At 41.6% G+C, this 20741-nt stretch overlaps 1 protein-coding gene and 1 long non-coding RNA gene across 5 annotated transcripts in view; one reads left to right on the plus strand and one right to left on the minus strand.

Annotated features, from left to right (window-relative positions):
• LOC104924010 (protein Dok-7) overlaps nt 1-20741 on the plus strand; it is a 31488-nt gene that overhangs the window by 1239 nt on the left and 9508 nt on the right. The window contains exons 3-11 of one of the 4 annotated variants that reach the window (XM_019272110.2): nt 288-518; nt 3388-3588; nt 8781-8900; nt 13243-13341; nt 13669-14462; nt 16336-16384; nt 16533-17159; nt 17991-18079; nt 20215-20284. In XM_019272110.2, coding sequence (XP_019127655.2) covers nt 288-518; nt 3388-3588; nt 8781-8900; nt 13243-13341; nt 13669-14462; nt 16336-16384; nt 16533-17159; nt 17991-18079; nt 20215-20284 — 2280 coding nt within the window. The remainder of the gene's footprint in view (nt 1-287; nt 519-3387; nt 3589-8780; nt 8901-13242; nt 13342-13668; nt 14463-16335; nt 16385-16532; nt 17160-17990; nt 18080-20214; nt 20285-20741) is intronic. The other 3 variants (XM_027288099.1, XM_027288100.1, XM_019272111.2) reach the window with 3 other exon arrangements.
• The window catches only part of LOC113747645 (uncharacterized), a 120592-nt gene continuing 103291 nt past the window's right edge, over nt 3441-20741 (minus strand). Inside the window, exon 6 of the long non-coding RNA XR_003463762.1 lies at nt 3441-3546. This is a non-coding gene — a long non-coding RNA (uncharacterized LOC113747645). The remainder of the gene's footprint in view (nt 3547-20741) is intronic.

Here is a 20741-nt window from a genome sequence, read left to right on the forward strand (position 1 = left end):
ACAGCTGTCTGTGCTCATCCCTCAGTTATGTGGATTAAGAGGTGTGTGTGTGAAGGACACACACACACACACAAACACATAGAGGCTTGTTTTGTCAGTTGACACTGATTGTTTGAAGGTGCCAAAAGACTAGAAGACACCATGGCAGCTACTGTGGGTCAGAATACATCTTATTAGTGCTTGACAGTGTAATTAACTATATATTTTAATACTTTTCTATTATGTTTAAACTGCTACTGCAGTTTAAGTTCAGACTCTGTTCATACCGACTCTCTTGACTTTTCCAGACTGCCTCGTGCTGCTGGTATTTAAAGACAAGTCCGACAAAGCGCAGGGCAACAAGGAGAGAGCCAGTGTCACCTTGGAGGAGATCTGTGGTCTGGAAGCAGGACAGTGGTATGAAGGCGTGGCTTTCACTCTGGCCATCCTCTGCCTGAACCAGGTCGCTCTACTGGGCTTCGACAGCAAGGAGGCCCTGCAGGCGTGGGAAGCCCGCCTGCGGTACAGCCTGGGAGAAGGTGAGAAAGATCTGCCTGCGCTTTTTCTGGTGCTCAAAAGTCCTCAATATTTTTCTAGAATAAAAACACATTTGATCTCATGGTGCTGTGGTCAGAGGAGACCTCAACAGACAGATGAGTCCATCCATCACGCTGGCAGGTTTCAAGACAAGCAATTTGGGAATATATCCAGACGTCTGATTTATGAAAGACTCACTGCAGAATTTTGTAAAAAATCTGCAGCAGCTTCTCGACTGATTTATTTAAGCAAGGGAAATACACGATGCCGAATGTCCAGCTGGAATAAATAACCTCCTCCTAAATCGAAGTGAGGCAGACGAGAGCATAGTTAGGAATATCTCAAAGCTGGATAAACAGAGTATCAGCTTAATATGTAGGCACAGGCTTTCTAAAATGCTTTTGGCTTTTTAGGCTTTTCAGATTAAAAAATAAAGCTTCACATCCATACTCAAAATATCAGAAGCTATATTAAAAGTGATATAAAAAAAACAGCTCAAAGAACCATATATATCAATAATATATCATATCAATAAATGGCTTCACCTTGAAGGAAACTGTAAATAATGTAGGGAAATATTTCACTTTATTTGTATTCTAACCTATTTCTTGTCTCAAACTGTCGCATTGTTACCGCATGTTTTAATGATAAGACGTTAGTAGGTCTACAAGAGTTATAGGGCAAAAAAACTGTGGTGTTTTTACAAACTGTTCTGATTTTATAGAGTTGTGAGATCAATCAGAAATGTCATCATCCTGTCAAATGTTTCTGCTTCATCTTCCCCACCAACCAAATCACTTTGCCCCAGTGTTGTAGTCAAGACCAGCTAAATTGAGACCAAGACCAGAGCCGAGACAAGACTGAGACAAGACTGAGACTTTGAGGGCTCGGGACCAAGTCAAGCCCAAAGTATTTAGCATACTTCGGTTTAGGAAGTCACTCTCTAGGAGTGTGTGTGAAGGAGGGCAGTGACGGCTAACTTGAAGCAGGAAGTAGTTCATATTCATTTCTTTTTTTTAATGACCTGCTTCATAAAATACTGAGTTTAATTTGTTGGAAGGACTTTGTAGCTGGCTTGGGTCTTGGTTAAACCTCGATGTGACCACTCTCTAGTATTTCAGTTGTAGATTCTGAGATCTTGAGTACTACAACGCTGCAGTTTGCGTCATGATGAGGGTGAATGGTGAAGATCTTTTTAGCAGATGCAGACACTTTTTAAAGTCTATTTTTGTTCATGTCCGCATGCTCTTCGAGTTTCTGACATCAAAGAATTACATTTTGAGTTACAGTCAAGCATGTATTATCGGCTGTGAGCAGCTATCATGTAAGTTATGCAAGTGATAAACAGATAGGAGCTATTTATAACGTTAGACTCTCACAGAGTCACTAACGACCGTGTGTGTGTGTGTGTGTGTGTGTGTGTGTTTGAGTGTTATTGTTATTAATGCGTGGAAGTAGACGCTGCTAACGGCTAATTGCATCGTTATTTTCTCCAATCTGGCACGCATGTGAAAATATTTGCTCGTACCTGTGTGTGTGTGTGTGTGTGTGTGTGTGTGTGTGTGTGTGTGTGTGTTAATGTCACAGAGTGGAGGGTGTCCAAGCCCGCAGAAATGTCACCTGCCAGCCTGTGGGCCACAGCGCGCAGAGCTTTTGTTGTTGTGTGTGTGTGTGTGTGTGTGTGTGTGTGTGTGTGTGTGTGTCACACCGTATGAATCTTTCTTAACCTGAGTGATGATGTGACGCAGCTGGCCGACATTTCCCTCCTCATCATCGCCTCCATCAATCTGACTCGGCGAAGTTTTCTCGGCGTAGCAAAAGTTTTGCGAGGGGAAAGTTTCACAAACTCCCAAGAAGAAACACACATGGCGGCTCATATATTAATTTTTTCCTCATTTGTATTAACAGCCAAACATAGACTTGCTTACACAGATGTTTTATGACAGGATTGGACTGATTGCATTGGGCTTCAGATCTGAGCCTGCTGTATTCAGAGCTCAGCTTGCTCATCTCATTCTGTGTGTACATCTGTTTCTCCTTTTTTTATTGGTGAATGAAGTAATCATTGTGTAAGGACACTGTGTTTTCTATCCTCTGTAAAGCCTAGCAAAAGCTGTTTTCAACCTGGACTCTATTCTAATTCATGTTGATGGATTCGGACCATAATCGGACAGACAGTTTGTTTTCCTGCCAATCTGCTTAAATGAAGCCTGGAACTCCAAAACAACACTCGATCCAATATGATGTTGACATTTTAGCCAATATTTGGATAAGAAGAGTGATACCACTGTCTTGTCTGTGCAGTAAATACAAAGCGACCACCAGCAGCCAATTAGCTTAGCTTAGCATCAAGACTGGAAACAAAGGGAAACAGTTAGCCAAGCTCTGTCCGACGTTAAGAAAACCTGCAGCTCTAAAGCCCGCAGTACTTAGTGTTTTGGTGCCTGACTATTTCTTGGCCGATCACGGTGACTTCCAGGAGTGTCACTGTAATCTTGCCTGAGCTTGATTAACTGGCTGTTCTGCAGCTCCACACAGATGTACAACGTGGTGTTGATCCTCTCATTTAACTCCCAGCAAGAGAGCAAATAAATCTATTTCCCCAAAAATGTTCATCTAGTAGAGGACCCATTTTGGCTGTTTTTTCTGTCTGCCATTGAAACCCTGAATAAAACAGCTTACCAGGCAATATGAACGCATGTGGATACATACATGGATACTGCTTGGACAGACTTAACTGGCCCAGTAGGTCAGCCCCACATGTGAAGTCTCTCCACATCTGAAAATCCATTGAGAACTTGCTGGATTATGTTTGTGGTTTTTAGCTTCCTTTTCGTTGGCCTCACTTGATTGTTCTGCTTGTTTGCTTAGTTCACAGATTTAGCGTTGGAGTCTTACCAGGGACCAAGTTGGAGAGCGGACCTGCAACTCTTCATTTGTGCAACAACTTGCTGGCTCTCGCCCGGGACGTCCCTCCTGTTATTATTGGCCACTGGAACCTTCCAGACCTGCGCAGATATGGGCCTGTACCTAATGGATTTGTGTTCGAGGGAGGAACAAGATGTGGTTACTGTAAGTTTATTGCTCTTTATGTTGTTTTAATGGTACTTTAGGATGTGTTGTAGTTTAGGTGAATTAGCCGTTCAGCTATTATGTGGCCCAGTAAACGTATATTTACTGTTTGGCACTTGGTTCTGTAAGGCATCAAGGTAATTGGGTATGAGGCTGAAACGACACACTTTGGGAATCACGAGGGAACTGAAGGAACTATAAAACTCTTCTGAGACTAATGAGCATCAGACATTTGGTAAATTTAGTTAAGTGATTCAGTATCACAAATAACAGTGAGTGGCTGACAGAATTGGAGGTTTAGGAAACATCAACCACAAAATGGAGGCAAAAAAAAAGATCAGTCACAAAAGAAAAAGAGCAAAAAGAAAAAGCCTCTGAAGACTCTGAAGCCACATTAAACACAATCGTCACCATCTCGTGACAATAATGACTCTTGATTTAAAATGGGTTGCATCATTACAAGCTGATGGCTGATTAAATGATGAGCCATGTTTTGCTTACGTCTTTCTGAAACAGACCAAATAATCACCGGCTGTGATTAAAGATGATTCATTTGTAACTTTTATTCAACACTGACAGACTACAGCGACTCTCCCAGTACAATTATGCGCAACTGTCAATTACATACATGCTTTGCAGCTCCTTTCAACATACTTTTGTGTGTCATTTTTTGTCTGAGGCTGCTTTTCGTGGATTCACTTAATGCTACAGCCTACAATTATGTTTCAGACTAGTGTTTCCCAAACCCCTTTACCCCCACAGCCTCATGAGATGGGTTGAAGTGCTCTTGGTGGATCTGTGGCTGCACAGCTTTCCAAGTGATCCTGAAATTGATGGTGTTTAGGCTTGGTCTCTTCGGTCTAGTTGGCATTCATACATCTACCACATGGAGTGCCAGAAGCTTGGACATTTCTGCTTTCTTACTAACTAGTTTTCATACACCCTTAATCCCAACACATGGTGGGTGTTAAGGTGTAACACATAATTCATGTTGGTTGGGAAACTGAGGCGTATCCTGTGCAGTCATAGGTGTTATTTTGATGTTGACTATGACATTAAGTATTCTTAATGCAGTGAAGTGTGGATCGAAGCTGCTTCACAATCTGTCCAGGTAGCCCTTGGCAGCTGCAGAAGTACCCCCTTGGGGTAGGTGTACCTTGGCAAAGAGTCCCATGATATTACGCCATTGATAGGTGTTGAAGTACTTGACTCCATCCACCAGCAACTGAGCCTGGTCTTAAAGCAACATTGCATAGAAATTGACATTTTTCTGCAGTACCGCTGCTGTAAATTTGTGTGAACAAGTGTATTTGTTAGGATTACGTTACTTATGATCACAAACTTTGCTAACACAGCCAAATATCAAGGAAGTTCAACAACACTAGACATAGCAGCCAGCCAATCATAGTGAGTAGTCCAACAGCAAGAAGCCCAACTCTGCGTCTGTTTTTCAGCGTTACATTTCACCAAGATCTCGTCAGTGACTAAAAGTCAGTCCCAAATTTACTCTTATCCAATGTTTCTGGCTCTGTGACTCTCATTTTCTCTCTTGGCTTTCCTCCTTTACGTTCCCTTCGGTATTTTTGCCTCTGTTATTACGTCTATAAAGACTGTTGAACCTTGTTACATTGCTCATGTCCCCAGCTCCGGTTCTGGCACGACACTAGCTCTGCTCCCCACCAGCATTTGCCCTCGACCTGGACCTGAAAACCACTTCCCATAGGTCCAAAAAGGCCTGTGATACAAACACTAAAACTCCATCATGATGATTTCAAATCTGTTATTTTATGGCAGAAGTTACAAAAATGTTGCATAATGTTGCCCAACAGTTAGGGTCTGGCCTCACTAATTGCTCATGTGGCTGGGTGGGAGCCAATCCCTGGTTTTAAGAGGCAGATTCATGCCCATGGTGTTGAGGTTGGAGTTTAACAGTCACTCATGGGTGTAATGGTGATGTGTAATGTGTTTTGGTGTCCACATAGTTGTTTGTAATGTGACTGGAATTCAATCCAAATATTAGTAATGAAACTGAAATAGTTGGCAGTTATTGGTAATACATTGACAGAGATTAGTAATAGCAAGCATATGATGTAAATGGCAGTAAAAAACAGCTGCTTTCATGACCTCAAGAAACCTGCTGGAGGATCACCCCTGCCGTGCCTAAAATTCAACGCCATGCGTCACACCAGAGGAGATGTTTTTGAGAAACAAGTTACCCCAAAGCTCAGTTACAACAGCCCTTACATCTTCAAATAGACACGAAACCATTAAAGTAGAGGCGAGTGTATGTCAACACCTGGAAGGGACAGAGAAGACACGAGGGGAACGCCAGAGACAGATCAGAGAGTTGCGGACACACGATGACCTCGCTGGAAACATGACACTTAATGAATGTGATGTGCGATTTATTTAGTTCCATTAAATCTTTAGCAGCGGATAATATGAAAATGGTTAGGTGTCAGTTAACACTTTCATGTGCAAAAAGAAAAAAAAGAAGAAAGAAATGCGCACGAACACGATATGAATGTTTGTGTGTGCTGAAAGGCCGTGCATTCTTGTGACATGTAATCTCTCAGCACAGTTTATCCACGGCGCAGGGGAGAAGTGGTTGTAACGGTGTTGGTCTTCTCACTTCTGGTTGAAACAGCTGTAGAAGTGTGAGCTGCATTTGTCCGACCCTTTGTTCATGTTCTGCCTGATAGTTTGTCTGTTTTTTAGTTTTTCAGTAGCATATGCAAGGAAGGAAGGAAGTGTTTGGTTTATTTGGATTGGTACTTTATTCGAGTTGTTAAAAACAGTTAGGTAGAGACTGAACGAACACAAATTTACCAGATTACCAGACTAGATTAACAATAAATGATCTAATATATTTTAAGATCATGTTAAATATTGAATATCTCTTGAGTTTGGACAGGCAATTTGAAGACTTTTAGCTCTTGGACATTGACTAATTTCTGACATGTTGTAGATTAAATTATTCATTTATTAATGAAATTAACAAAAATTCATAGAAAAAAAAGCGATTTCTTGACTGATCAGGATGACAGGTTTCCTCAGACACAAGAGTTCTTATCCAGATCTGCTGGGAGATTTTTAACAACCTTCAACTTTTGTTTTTGCCTGTGACTGCCAACTTCACTCTTTCGGTTCATTTGCACTGATCTCATAAACCTTTATGTCCAGATGCAACAGACAGCTGTTTTTAGTGAATGAGCTCTAAAAGAAAATGCACCCCCGCAGCTCCAAATAGCAGACGAAGACAAAGGTGGCGACAAGCTGGTGAACATTGTGGAGCATTGAAAAACTCATGGGTCACATATTTTCCCTTAGGAGTTGGTGGAGGAGACCAAAAATGGAGCTAAAAGTCAAGTAAATATTAGACAAACAAGTCCAAATGAATATTTATGTTGCTGTTCTAGGTTGTTGTTCTGCTTTAAATAATTCAACAACACTCTTAACATTGCTTAGAGTGTAGATGAGTTTTATATTTGGGGGGAACTGCACTAGACGTTGTTAAAATGTGTGTGGATATATGTTAATTTCACTATTAAGGCAGAGATTCATGTGTTGTGGAAGGTTCATATCTGTGTCTCTAAGGGAAGTTGGCACTGTTTCCATAGATATTTCTGAGTTTGTCTCACTCGTGAATAGAAAGAAGAAAAACAAGCTATCTTTCAATGTTTGGATAACTTTCCTGCTATGAGAATAAAAAATGCCTTGCCTTGGCTGCAGTTAATTTACACATCCCACATACCGAACATGATTTAATAAGTTGTTACTTGGTTTGAAAGCTGTGTTTTATCACCTTTTTTTTTTAAGAGAAGAGAGAAGAAGAGTCCACTTCAGTTTGTTTTGTTACTAAACTAAACGGTAACCCTGACACCTGTTTGGCAGTGCACCTGATTTTCAGTCACCTGCTATTAAAAGAATGTGAACTCGTGGTATGTGTTGTCTTCAAAAGAGAAAAATATTTGAAGAATTAAATTCCACCTGTGAGTCTAAACTGAGTTTCTGCGCCAGAGGAAAGCATAAGCGGTGCTACTTTATCAAATCCCATATCATGACAGCACCGAGCACGTCATACATCTTCAATTTCGACTGGTGCAGACATTTGAGCAGACTTTGCCGCTGACCTTTGACCCTGCTCACAGCCAGGGGAGTGCTTTGAGACTGCCTTGACATGGGTGGTCTCAGGGCCTGCGCGACACAATGACCCTTTATTGGTAATTCCTTTTAATGGACTGCCATTTGTATTGTCAGAGGGAGGTCAAGAGTCCTCAGTGGAGCAGCACCTATTAACCTTTATATCATTATATCTGTGTTAATGACGTACAAGATTGATGGTGAAGACAAACTGGAAGCAGTAAAGAGAAAACTAGATTTTTTTTTTGTGACTTGATATGAAATCAATAAGAGCAGTTTTTTTTTTTTTACAAAACACGCATGGCATCAAACTTTCAAGTACAAAATGTTTTAGTTTTTGTGTGAACACAGAACAGATGAGATCACTGACTTTTGATTGATTATGCTAAGAAAAAGGCCAATGGTAGGATTTTTTTTTCTACCTTGCACCCATAACCATCTTCAAAAGGTATGAGTCATGAGGAATATTTATATTCCGCGATCAGTTGGCCCACTTCCTGACAGAAAGGCTTAACGTAAAGACACGACCAGAAATCTGCCAAGCAGGGAGGAGTGGTGATCCCTCCTGCTGAGTCCATCTTGTAGATTTAGACTGAGTTTCTCATACTTGAGGCACGTTTGTCTCCTTTTCCCAGCACTGCCTTACACGTGTGTGGTTTTGAGTAAAGTTTCTCAACAACTATTTTGTATTGGTTGCCATTATATGGTACTTTTTTTTTTATTTAGAGCTGCCATCAGGTCAGATTTATATTTTGGGTTCTGCAAAACTAATGATATTCCTATCAGCCTCAGCTGTGCTTAGTGCTAATTAGTAAATATAAGCATGCTACCACAGTAAACTAAGATAGTAATCATGGTAAACATCTGCTAAAAACATAACCATCACACTATCAAAGCACAGCTGCGTTGTGCAGACTCTCAGTCTATCTTAAGAAACAATGCTACTTTAGATTTTCTTTTTTGGTTTTGTTGATATTCTCTTGCGCTTTAGAAAATTTCTGTGCTGCAAAAACAAAAACGTGACACTAAATGAAGTCTGCTTTCTACAGGGGCCGGTGTTTTTCTGCTCGCATCTGCCGAGAGCGAGCAGATCAGCTTTCTATTCGACTGCATCGTCAGAGGCATCTCCCCCACCAGAGGCCCTTTTGGACTGCGGCCAGTTTTGCCAGGTCAGTACCAGAGGTGTTTAAAAGTGCTCAGCTGAAAAGGGGGACTGGAAAAACCAAGCAGGCGTAAGAGGAAAATGCAAGGATTATTATTTAAAAGTAGATAGATCTCCATGCGATGCTTATTCGGATCATTAATAGCAGCGCTGTTGTCAAGGAGTATGTGCAAACACTTAAGTCAACACTGGCCATTGAAGTGTAGCAACCCATGCGTGGTCCCCTCCTGTGCCTCCAGGGATTTGTCATAGCTGTTAGGTGTGCTGCCTTCCTGGAATCCATCCATTTTTGGCAGAATGAGTCAGAGGATTCCTCCGTGGATGGATTTGCTTTGATGTAGCTAAACTGATGTGACTGACAGCTGTTTTTTTTTTATTTTTATGTAATTGGATAATCCTCTGAAGCAATTTATAATTTTAGTCAAACGTCTTTATCCCTGACTTAAGTGTACTGTGGTTAAAGTAAAACTTGGGGTCACCTTAAACATCAGTAGGAGGATAACTACAATAATAACTGATTATGGCAGCAAATTCAGTTGCAGTCTATGAATAGTTGAGGGTGTAGAGCTACTGGTAGGTGAGCTGAAGGATGGGCGGCGATCCAAATAGCCATTAGGTTTTTTTTCTCTTTACTATTATTACAGCAGGGTTGTCTGGCAACATTGCAATTTGACAAATATGTCAAGCACACTGGTTAAATAACAGATGTACTATTGTGAACATCATGATCTCCATCTGGGAGTATTTGAAAACTTAAGTATAGCAAGTTTTCCAAAAGAGTAAATTGGGCGAAATATTGCAATACTTGCTCTGTGACAGTGAGGTATAACGAGTGCTTAGCTCTAATATGTCATCCTGAAACTCCTCTGCTTGCCACGCACAGTGTGTGCTTGGTTTCTTTTCTCAAAAAAAGTTTATTTTCCAGTGCATAACTTTATTTGCCAGTATTTTAAAAAAAATGTAATTTCACTGCTGAAAGTGGATTACAAGAAAGTTTATTCATCATTAGTAATTTCTCATGAGGATTTGCTGCTCTTCCTTGTCATATGCGACGGGAAACTAATAATATAAATAAAATATTTGGGTTTTGGACTGTTGGAGACATCAGTGTTGGCTCTGGGAAAATTGTGTTTGGCATGTTTCACAACTTTCTTACAAAATTAATGATGTTTGTTTTAGCTTTATATGGTATAAAAATGTTCCTCTTCAACTTTTAGATGATTCCAACTCTCAAATTTAAAGCTGCTATAATACATATTTTTCTATTAAAAATGGGTCAAACGAACTCATCTCCCGACTCTAGTCTCCTGTGAGTGTTTTAGTGTCTTTCAGGTTGTTGTTTTGGTTTTCTGGTCTGCAATTTTACAGTTTCAATTTTTATGGTCATCCCCCTCATCAGCTGTGTTTTATGGCCTCAGGAGCAGTTGTTTTCAGTTAAAGAGACTGGTATTTTCCTCAGGTGTTGGTTGGCGAGCTAAAAGGAGAGTGAGTGTTTGACTTACCCCCAAATTCCACCGGGCACAGATGCACTGTGTTCTGGTTACCACAGCGATACACCGCTGTTCTATAAGTTGTGTAGAGGACGGACCAAGATGGACAGGGACATGCCTGGTGGAGTTTGAGGGTTACATTTGTCAGGTGGACACAAACATGATTGTACCTGATTGATTATGTTACTATAAGGTGTTAATATGTCAGTGTTTTTACAGCTCGTTTCTGCTGACCCCAAGTGGCCAAAAAATGTTATTGCAGGTTTTAATTTAAAATTGTAACTGTTGGTCCTGGTGATAGCGTACTTTAATATCTTTAAACTGTCTAAACAATTCTTATATATGTGATTTATCCTTCACATTTGGATGCTAGACTTATTATTAACCTGGTAAAACAAATCTACTCTCCCGCTGTCCACTTCCACACCTTCAATTTTCCACACTACCAGTTTTAAAAAGAATTTCTCACCCGGTGTGCAACTTAACAGGAAATGTGGAGCGGGCAGCTGTGAGGGCTCGCGGATATTCTGGTTTTCACACATCTCGCCGCCCAATCACAGGTTGAGCTCATACTCCTATTATTGTGGCGTGTAGTAGAATAAATAGCAGGGAGGATGTCGGAGGGAGAGCAAGGGGTCAAAGTCACAGTTCACACAAGTAGAGCAGCCAAAGCCTCCTAATCACTCCGGGCATGTATGTAACCTCATCCACAGGATTCCACTGCTGCCTCCCCCCTTTCATTTCATACTCGGTCACCCACTGCTCCACTCTCCCCTCCCCTATCATTTTATACTCTATCTTATTCCTATCTGCAGCATTTAATTGTGTCTCTCGTTCTCACTTGCGGTTCACCTCTCAGTCCTTGTGCGTCTTTCTGTCCTACACAGACTTAAATGTCTCCTCCTGTTTTGATTAATTGCTGTTCTGTTCCCGGGCCTTACTTCTCTGTTTGTCACCCTCGCATGCCGTACAGTTTCCACCTCTCTGCCTTTGACTCTGTTGCTCTTTGTTTAGTCTCTAGGAAACCCTTGAGGGACATTTAAGACTTAGATTACTAGAACGTTCATCGAGAAAAATCTCACACACAAGTAGTTGCAGATTATAGGGAATTAAGACTACAATGGCTGCTTCAGGATAAAATGGAAAATTTAGTTACCAGGCAAGAGTTACATAAGAAGACTAGAAGCACTCTTATGTATGGATGGTAAATAATTAATAGGAAGCAATAGTAGTTTTTTGTTTTTTGGGGGAGGATTTGTACAGATTAAGAAAACTAGATTTTAAAATGTTAGGCAGGTTAGGCTGTAGCTTCATATTTATTTATATGAATTAAGATTTCATTACTCTTGGTTATTACAGTATTTCCCTCCTAACTGTATGTATTTTTGTTGTGCAATATGTCAGCTTATTTATTTATTTATTTATTTAGATTCAGTTTAATGTAGACATTCTTGAAGCCTGTTTACAGCTCGCTGCCATCTCTGACCAAATTAGGATTTTGTGGCTACTGTGACTGTCGGAGTCGGAGGAGGAGGAGGCGTTCAGCGGAGTTCAGCTGGGATGAGCAGGCCACAGAAATACAGCGCGTGATAGGCTGCGACACCTGTTACTCAAGCACATATTACCCAAGACACGCTCCTTTTTTGATCCCCTTTGGCTGCGCTCCTTGCGGTCGTGCCGCCGTGCCGCTCGTTACATAGCAGCGCTTGGCAGCGATACCTGCTTTGACGGAGTGCAGATGGCATATGAGGTGGCAGGTATGATGTGAATCTCTGTCAGCCGATAATCGAACAGCAGCACGTAGAGGAGAAGCTGTGCTAAACTTTGTGTTTTTCACAGCTTGTACGTGTGGGCAGAGGCAGTACAGTACCTTATTTGGGTACAGCCGTGTTAAGCCATGTGAAATTAATGCTGTTTACGATGCTGCTGGTACATTTGCTGCACAAACAGACACTTTTTTGTTATTGCATAACACGTTTCAAATCTTACCAATTCTGACGGTGTGTTTACTTCCAAACTAGATTGTAGCAGGCAGGGTTTAGTTATGGCAAATATAATGAGGATCGCATTTGTTTTTCAGCCGGGAACCCAAAAAAATAGTTTGTATGATGTGCTGCTCGAGGTAGAAGTTCAAAAGCTGAAGTTTGTACGAGCTTATTGTCTGCTAGTTAGTGTCAGGATTTCAAACAGATATTCATATAATCAACCTATAGGTATAGAGTCTGTCCCAGTATGTTCTCGAGGATACTGTTGTACAATGGAAGTCGATACTCCACATGTAGGATGAACCATTTGCAGTGTTCTGGTAACGTTGCAGGCTTGGATAGATAAAACAAATCGATACGGCTTGACCTTGGATGGCCCAAGGTACATTAGATCCTTGAACAGCAGCAGCAGCAACAATCTTTAGCCACCAGCGTACCAGCAGAGCCACATGGCAGCGCTATTAATAAACCCTGTAGTGTTGCTCAAATACTGCAAGGTGTTCCCCTGTGTGACCCTTTTTTGTGCTCACCCAAGCCCCCTAGACACTCGCAGACCGAATAATAGCACACTCATGCTGAAGTGTGCCGTTTGTTCTTTCCTCTAACATCCTGTGGCTGACGTTTCATCTTCACGACGCCACAGAAAACACGAGTGAGACTCTCGTGGTTCAGAGTGTCTCTTCTTGTTTCTCTGGAGTAGCTGGATGTGTTTTTCACAGCTGTGTCACCGGCGTACAAAACGCTCCCCCGCCCGTGTCACATCTGATCCAGGGTCTCAGTGACAGCAGCAAGACTCACTAAACTTACCTTGTCGTCACTCGTTAGTTTGATGACAATAATATATGCTTTGGATGCTCTCTCTCTCTAACAACAGACCCCAGTGCCAGTCAGACGAATTCGGAGGAGAGGTTGAACCACGAGGCCCAGGAGCTGGAGAAACGACTGAGCATGCTCTCTCACAGGAGCAGCACAGGTAGAGCCACGTTACTGTGACGCTAAGCTTCCATTCAAAGACGTTTATGACTCTGAATGTGCATATTTTATTACATAAGCGCTTATTCTTTTACTGCAGGGATCCTTCCTCCCCACTAAAGAGTATAAATGATACATTGGCTTTTAATAATGCTGCACTTCTTTCTCACGCAGGTGAATTATTCTTCCTATTACGTGGTGAATATCAGGGAGAAAAACAGCCTTAAAGATATTATGATGTTCTAATGATGCTTTATTGATGAAAGCAATTTTTTCCCCCGTTAAAGCCGCTGATTAAAGTTTGTATTAATGTTGTCTCTCTGGGCAGTCTCATCCTCATACTGCCCGTCCGCCGGGGGAGACGACCGCAGCATATCCGGGTCTTCCGACACGTCGGACACCAGCCAGTCGGACTGCAGCATGGGCAGCCGGCTGGCCATTTGGACCGAACCGGCTTCCGGCGCGTCCGAAAACATCGGCCACGTTGGCGCTAAAGCAACGTTACAGAGCAGCATCGAGAAGGTTTCCGTCAACCAGGGAGGCGGGAACCGGCCTGTTGCCAATCCACCGCGGCAGCTTCAGGAGATCGGCCGACAGAGCTCGTCTGACAGCGGCATCGCCACCGGCAGCCATTCCTCTTACTCTGGAAGTTTCTCCTCCTACACGGGCAGCCTGGATATCACCCCCGGGGAGGACTTTGGGTCTGTTTTCAGCTTGCCTCCCCACTTGGCTCAAGACCTGAGCCCTTGTACTTGCCTCACTGTCACAGGACATGAATACCAGACACCAACATCAGTTAGGTATCTCTATGACACTCCCAGGAGTCTGTTACAGGAGGCAGGAGGAGGCGTCAAAGACAATGAAGCCTCCACCTCAAGTAAGGACACTCCTGCCTCTTTAGGCCTCACGACAGACTCGGCAAAGGGGGATAAAAGCAGCGCTGTGACCTGCGAGGGTCACTCGGAAACTACTGAAAGACAGTCAGTGAGTGAACACTTCCAAAGCCCCTCAGAGGAAAGTAAGAAAACCAAGGTGGCACCCTCTAGTGAACACCCGGACTCCTGTCTAACCTGCAGCTCCAAAACAATCGTGACCATTTGCTCAGTGTGTGGTGGATTTAAGGTGAGTAGAGTCACTAAAATCTTTAAATATTTTTTTACCCGTTTGCCAGGAACCGACTTCATCTCAGATACGAGCGTAGTTCTCTTCTCGCTGGCAGCTTGCGTGAACAGACCTTATCGTCACTCCATCATCTGTTCTGTAGCCAGCTGCCAACGTGACCTCTGCGGTATCGTGATTTAGTGTCAAAACAACAAACAGTCCCGTGTCCCATCTGTCTGACAAGTTAGCGTTTCAGCAGCCAGCCGAGGTTGACACCGTCATTGTACCCAGCAGATTTAGACCGTATGAGTAGTGAGCGACATGCAGCTTTCGTCTCTTTACACTTCTACCTCTTTTTTATTGCTTAACTTAAACCTGTGGAGCTTGTTGTCACCCAAGATGTCTTTCAAAGTTTTTACCGAAGAAGATAAAAATGAAGGTGTCTCTTCTAGTAAAACCTTCTCAGTATGAACTATGAGGCTCAGTGGTCTCCTAAGCTTTTCTTCTTCTTGGCCTGGTGATCATGGAGCTGGTACGGATTTCTCTTTCAGAGTTTGATTCAGAGTTTTTGGACTATAACAAACTATTATTTAGTCCATAAAATATCGAAAAAATAGTTAAAAATACCCATCACGGAGTGCCGCCCCACGTACGAAGGCTCAGTCGTTGCAGCAGCAGGGTTCGAATCTGATCCGTGGCCTTTTGCTGCGTGTCTCTCCTCCGCTTTCCTGTCGTTCTTCAACTACCTCTGTCAAATAAAGCTTGAAAAATATCTCTAAAAATCACTGTCATGATGTACCAAAGCAAAGTTTAGATGTATATTTTCTTAACACTTTCTTTATTAGTTTTCCCCAAGACAAACTATACTAGTATAGATCAATAGAAACATAGAAAAAAGAATAGAAAAGGCTGATGTAATGAGAAATTATAAAATAATAATAAAGTTCATCCCATCATCTAATAAAGGAAGTTGTTCTAGTCCTCCATCCTGCGTTTGATGTAGATCTAAAAAGATTTACTCTTTCTTCCTCATGTCTTTCTTTTGGAGAACAACATAAAAAGAAAGGCTTCCATTGTTTATTCCATAATATATTATTAAAATATCTTCCATCTCTGCCAACTGTCCAAAACCCAAAGCACACCATGAAAGTCAAAGGAACTAATCCACATTTATGTTGCAGGAAGCAGAGAACGCTTTCCTTTAGGTCATTCTTAATCCTTTTCAGTCATTTATACTTCATGCCTGTGACGACATTATCAAATATCTCATATGGTTATTAAATATAAATGACATGTGTAGTGCAGTGCTTTAACAGCCGGAGCTTGAGTTCTGGTCACTACTTATTGAATACTCTAAACACACAGCTCCACCTGCTGGTAGTGCATTTACTTTAAGAAGGCAAACATTTCATTACCTGAATCAAATGTTCTCTCTCTCTCTCTTTGTTTCACTTGAGTCGGGCTCCGGTGAACTAAATTAAACATGAGAGTTATTGGCCTGAAGCTGATGGATGAGGCATGAGCGAGCAGTGTGGGAGGGCATTCATCACCCTCAGCGCGAGCAACACAATCCAGCCCTCTCTAGTGATTATTGGCTCACAGTTAAAAGACTAGTAGAACAAACCAGAACTCCTTCAACAAATGTTATTTTACATTTTTCTAATATATTTATTGATTATTATGAATGCATCAAGATCATTTTTCATCATAATTATTTATAATACTACTAATAACACTAATACTAAGCTGATTCCTCCATTGCTGTTCAAAGAAAGTCATAAATGAAAGTATATATCTGTTTCTACATCTTCAGTGAGAGCGGCCAGTTATGGTTCGTATAAAAATATAATCTAATAAACTCAAGAATCTCAATTCCGTCTGTTTCATCTCACAGGGGACGTCGCACATCCCTGCAAGTGCTTCAGTGATACCTGCCATGCCAGGTAAGTGTAACCCAGTTTAAATATTATACGCACACCCGCATGCATAAACAGAGTTGACGCATGTTTGAGAAAAAGCATTCATGGTTTGCAGTCGCAGCTCACTGATCTGATTCGGGACGGGAAAACAAAGAGTTGTTTTTGTCTCCAGAACGTCACATTTTCAATCCAGCAGATCAAAGTGTTGACAAATCACCGTGCAGACCGAACACTGCCACCGATTACGATATCGCAGCGAAGAAAATTCTGGAGAAAGCATGTGTCTCTCCTGGCTCTGGAAGCGTCCACAGCTCGGAGAAGCCGAGGAGGAGCGAGGATTCAACGCTGCCAAAAAAAGGAAGAGAGAAACTAGCCAGTCTCCTGGCTGATCTGTTAGGCTTTCCAAACGGAGATCGGCAGCCAGAGCCTAAGACTAACACACTGAACTTGTATGAGTCAATGAGCCCTAGATTTGGAAATGAGCTCAAATCAAATGGCACCTGTGTATCATCACAAGATTCACTGCAAGACAAAAGAGCTGCCATTTATGAAAACTGCTTCAGGTGTCAAGGAGAGCACTGCCACCCTCCTCCGCGGGTTGCACCTGCTGTAATGTACCGTAACAGGAACGTTTCCACGTTGCAAATGTTTCCAACTGGGCTGCGCCCGAGGAAAAGCCAAGAACATGAAGTTGCTGCTAATGAGGAGCCGCTCCATCAAGCTCGCAGTGATGGATCACTGAGTGTGGATGGGCAGTGTCAGTATGAAGAGATGAATGGTCGGACGGTGACCAGTGAAGGTAAGAGGCCTCTTCGAAGCTTCTACGATTCCTTTGGTGTCCTCTTTCCTCTTCAGTGCTTTTGAAATGGATCTCTTCTTTGGTTCTTTATCATCAATAAAAAAAAAACACACTTTCCTCCTGGTTTCTTTTCTTTTATCAGCTGTTTTCTCTCTGCACTCTGTGATTTTTCCTTTTGTTGTGTTGCTTTTTGAGGGCTGTGCAAAGTAGAGGGGATTACATTCAGAAAAGATGACAGCCTCTACTAGAGACTGACTGATATAAGTATATGTCAATTATAGAGTGAGAATTATATGATATAAGCTTAATGCAGATAAATCTGTCATTATGTTGATTCATAAGTAACAAGAAATTGTAACGGAAGTGCCAAAGAAATGTTTTAAACATTTTACCACCAAAGGTGTCACAATTCAACAAATCCACTATTAGTTGGCCTATAATATCATCAGCATAAAGACTTTCTACACTGAAAAACGTATCAGAGTATAACAGATTTGAGGTAAATTACACTAAATCGTCTGCTGCATGTTGAAACTCTTTACCAGCATGTGACGTCTTTCTTTTGCATGTCATCACATCTGTTCAGCTTTCATTCCCAGCACCAGGGATGCTATTTCCTCATGTGTAATAGTTTGTGGTGTTGTGAGATGATTGATCAATCCGGTGTTATTTCCTTTTGTATCACTGGATTCATTTTTTATACCCAGGGAGCTCATAGTCTGCTTTGATTCACAATGTGGGATTATTTTCTGCCCTTGGCTGTTGGCACAAAATAAATTGCAGTTTAGTTTTCTTATATTTAAAACACACTGTTTTTTTCTCTTCCGCCAGACAAAAGGCTTAATAGTAAAGAGGAGAGACGCAGAGCTGATCCTGCTTATGAGATCATGGAGAGCCGGGCGTTGGAGAGGAACTCGGAGGTAGGCCAGTCCAACAACTCTCTAATCCGCTTTATGCTATCAACCGCGTACACATTTTGTCTTTTTCGCTCGTTGAGTCCGGCGTTTGATATGATGGGAATACCTTTTTTGGGAGGGATTTTAAATAAAGAAGCTCACAGACGTTTTTTTAAAAAAGGAGCTTGAGTTGAAATCTGAAATTAAACAAAAAATGTTCAATCAGCATTTTGTAGTTTTGAACTTCTTTTGCAGTTAATTGGAATAAGTTGTTGGGATTGTCTCTGTGATGTTCTCAGTGTGAGGAAGTGAAATCATCGCATTACCGTACTGCACATAACGCATGTGCAACCCAAATCAGGTACTGCAGCGCTGGTTCAGCGACAAAGAGCATGAAGGAGCGCTAATAGAGAGAAAGTCGGTGAATCAGAGAAATAAAGTTATTTTCTGATCACAAATGATCACACCTACCTTCCCCCCAACCACACATATACACACAGTACCGGCACAGCTCTGCAGTGAGTCGCTGCAATGACAAATTTTGGCTGAATATGCACAACTTCATGCCAGAAGGTGATTGGCTTAGCTTTGATTAACATAAAAATTCATTGTTTCATTCAATTTGTTTACATGTAGAAATGTAATAAGGACAATATGTGGTTCTAGAGGGAGTTACGTGACTTTAGACGTTTGGCCAGGCTAGCAGTTGCCTCCTGTTTCCAGTCTTTATGCTAAGCTCAGCTTAAGCACATTCAGGATCCAGTTCCACACTTGACACACAAACATGGGAGTGGTATAATCTCCTCATCTTATTTATGGGTAGAAAGCGTAGAGTATATGTATATCCCAAAGGAATGAACATTACATGGAAGACAGATAATTTAAATTCTGTTATGAGTAAACTGAAATACATAATTTGTTTCAGTTTATTTTCCAGCCTTACATCAAAGGGCTGGATGTTATTGAATGTGACCCCTGGAGCGCACTGATGGGGAACATGATAAACAATGCAAGTAGTTATCGAGCGAGGTATCCAGCTGTTCGAATGCACCAATATAATCAGCTGATGCCCCAGATAGCCGCTTTCATGTACTATCCTCATTCATTCTCCGCATTATGATGGTCCCATCAAGGAATCCCTCATTGTGTGCACCGCGGCCTCTCAGCGAGACTGAAAGCAATATGGCTGCACTCCACCGCCAATTTTCACACCACAATAGCCGTGCTTACAGTGCCTGTCTGGAATCAGAGATTACGTGGCAGCAATTTAAAAAGGCATGGTTATTCTTTCCATAAAGATGAGGCAGGCATTGCAGAAGTTCCACGTGTAAAATGTAGCCTTGAGCTCTCGGGGAATATTTATAGACCGACACTGATATTCACGATTTACTGACGTGTCCACCGAGCTGCTAAGTACAAAGTCATAGTCACATTTCTGAGATAATAAACTTAAAGGTGCCATATGTAAGATTCAAAAGTGTCTTAACTGTATGTATGAATCACTTTTTATTGCCAATTTGTGAACACATTGTAAGGTCTAATCTCTATAAATCTATAATAAATTAAAAGCAAATCTATAATAGCCTGTGGGCTGATTTTATATGTACATGTACATGTTTTCGGGACAAATTTTCCAGGAAAATCCAACGGATGTGACGTGTATGGATGTTTCCAAGTGCCTTTCTCTCAGTTTCCCTGGCACACACGGCAATAAGTCAAACACAAAGTCCAAAATCAAAGCTAACGTTGCTGCAAAGCATGGGAAATATATACTTGCATAGCAAAGTACTGTCATATGTGTTAAGACAAACAGTATTGATTTTAGCCAACAATACATGATGTAACAATACCAAGCAAAAATGTAATCGACAATTGCTTTTTACTAGCCAGGAGCGATGCAGGGCAGGGTGGCCACTATAGCTGTAACCGAAGCTAGTTTGCATCATGGAGTCAATGGTCCAGATAAAATATAGTACACGAATGCTGGAAAATAAATGACATGTACACATGTTTAGATGTTTAGAATAAGGTTACTGTCATGTTGCTGACTACAGTTCACATAGCGGCCAAAGGTGTCATTATTAACAATGGTTTTCTGAATGTTTGTTTCATATAGAACCTTTCAATCAGCGGTTGCTTACTGTCTGCTTGTCTTGCAGGCAGAAGAAAAAAGCAAGTACGAGTTAATGGGCAGCTGTAGTCAGCAGAGATTCCTTCAAGAGACTGAAGGTGAGTGGAAACACGGAGTGATAAACATAACCGGGTTGTTATGCAGATCACTGAGCCTGTAGCTGCACAAATTGACTTTTTTTTTGTGAGTGCTCTGAACATTTTCAGCTGTGCATTACAGTACCCAGCACCCACTTGCATATAGTGAATTAAATGGATGAGTCATACACCTGAATCAGCATAGCTACAAACACATCACCAGCTGCTTGGTGAATTAAAATGAATAAACACAATCAGGCTCATTAAGTGTCTGACATAGCACAATGTCACAATGTCTAACAGCCACAAGGTAGATGATAGGACACATACAATACACACCATGCAACTTGAATTTATTCAGCGTAACGAACTGTGATGTTGACGGGGAGTATCCAGATATTATCTGTATGCAGCACTGTACTGTACAGTGCCAAGTACATTTATTAATGTGGTGTGCTTATAATACATGGTGATGGAT

Source organism: Larimichthys crocea, chromosome XIV, assembly GCF_000972845.2.
Source record: "Larimichthys crocea isolate SSNF chromosome XIV, L_crocea_2.0, whole genome shotgun sequence".
Classification (NCBI taxonomy): Eukaryota; Metazoa; Chordata; class Actinopteri; family Sciaenidae; genus Larimichthys; species Larimichthys crocea.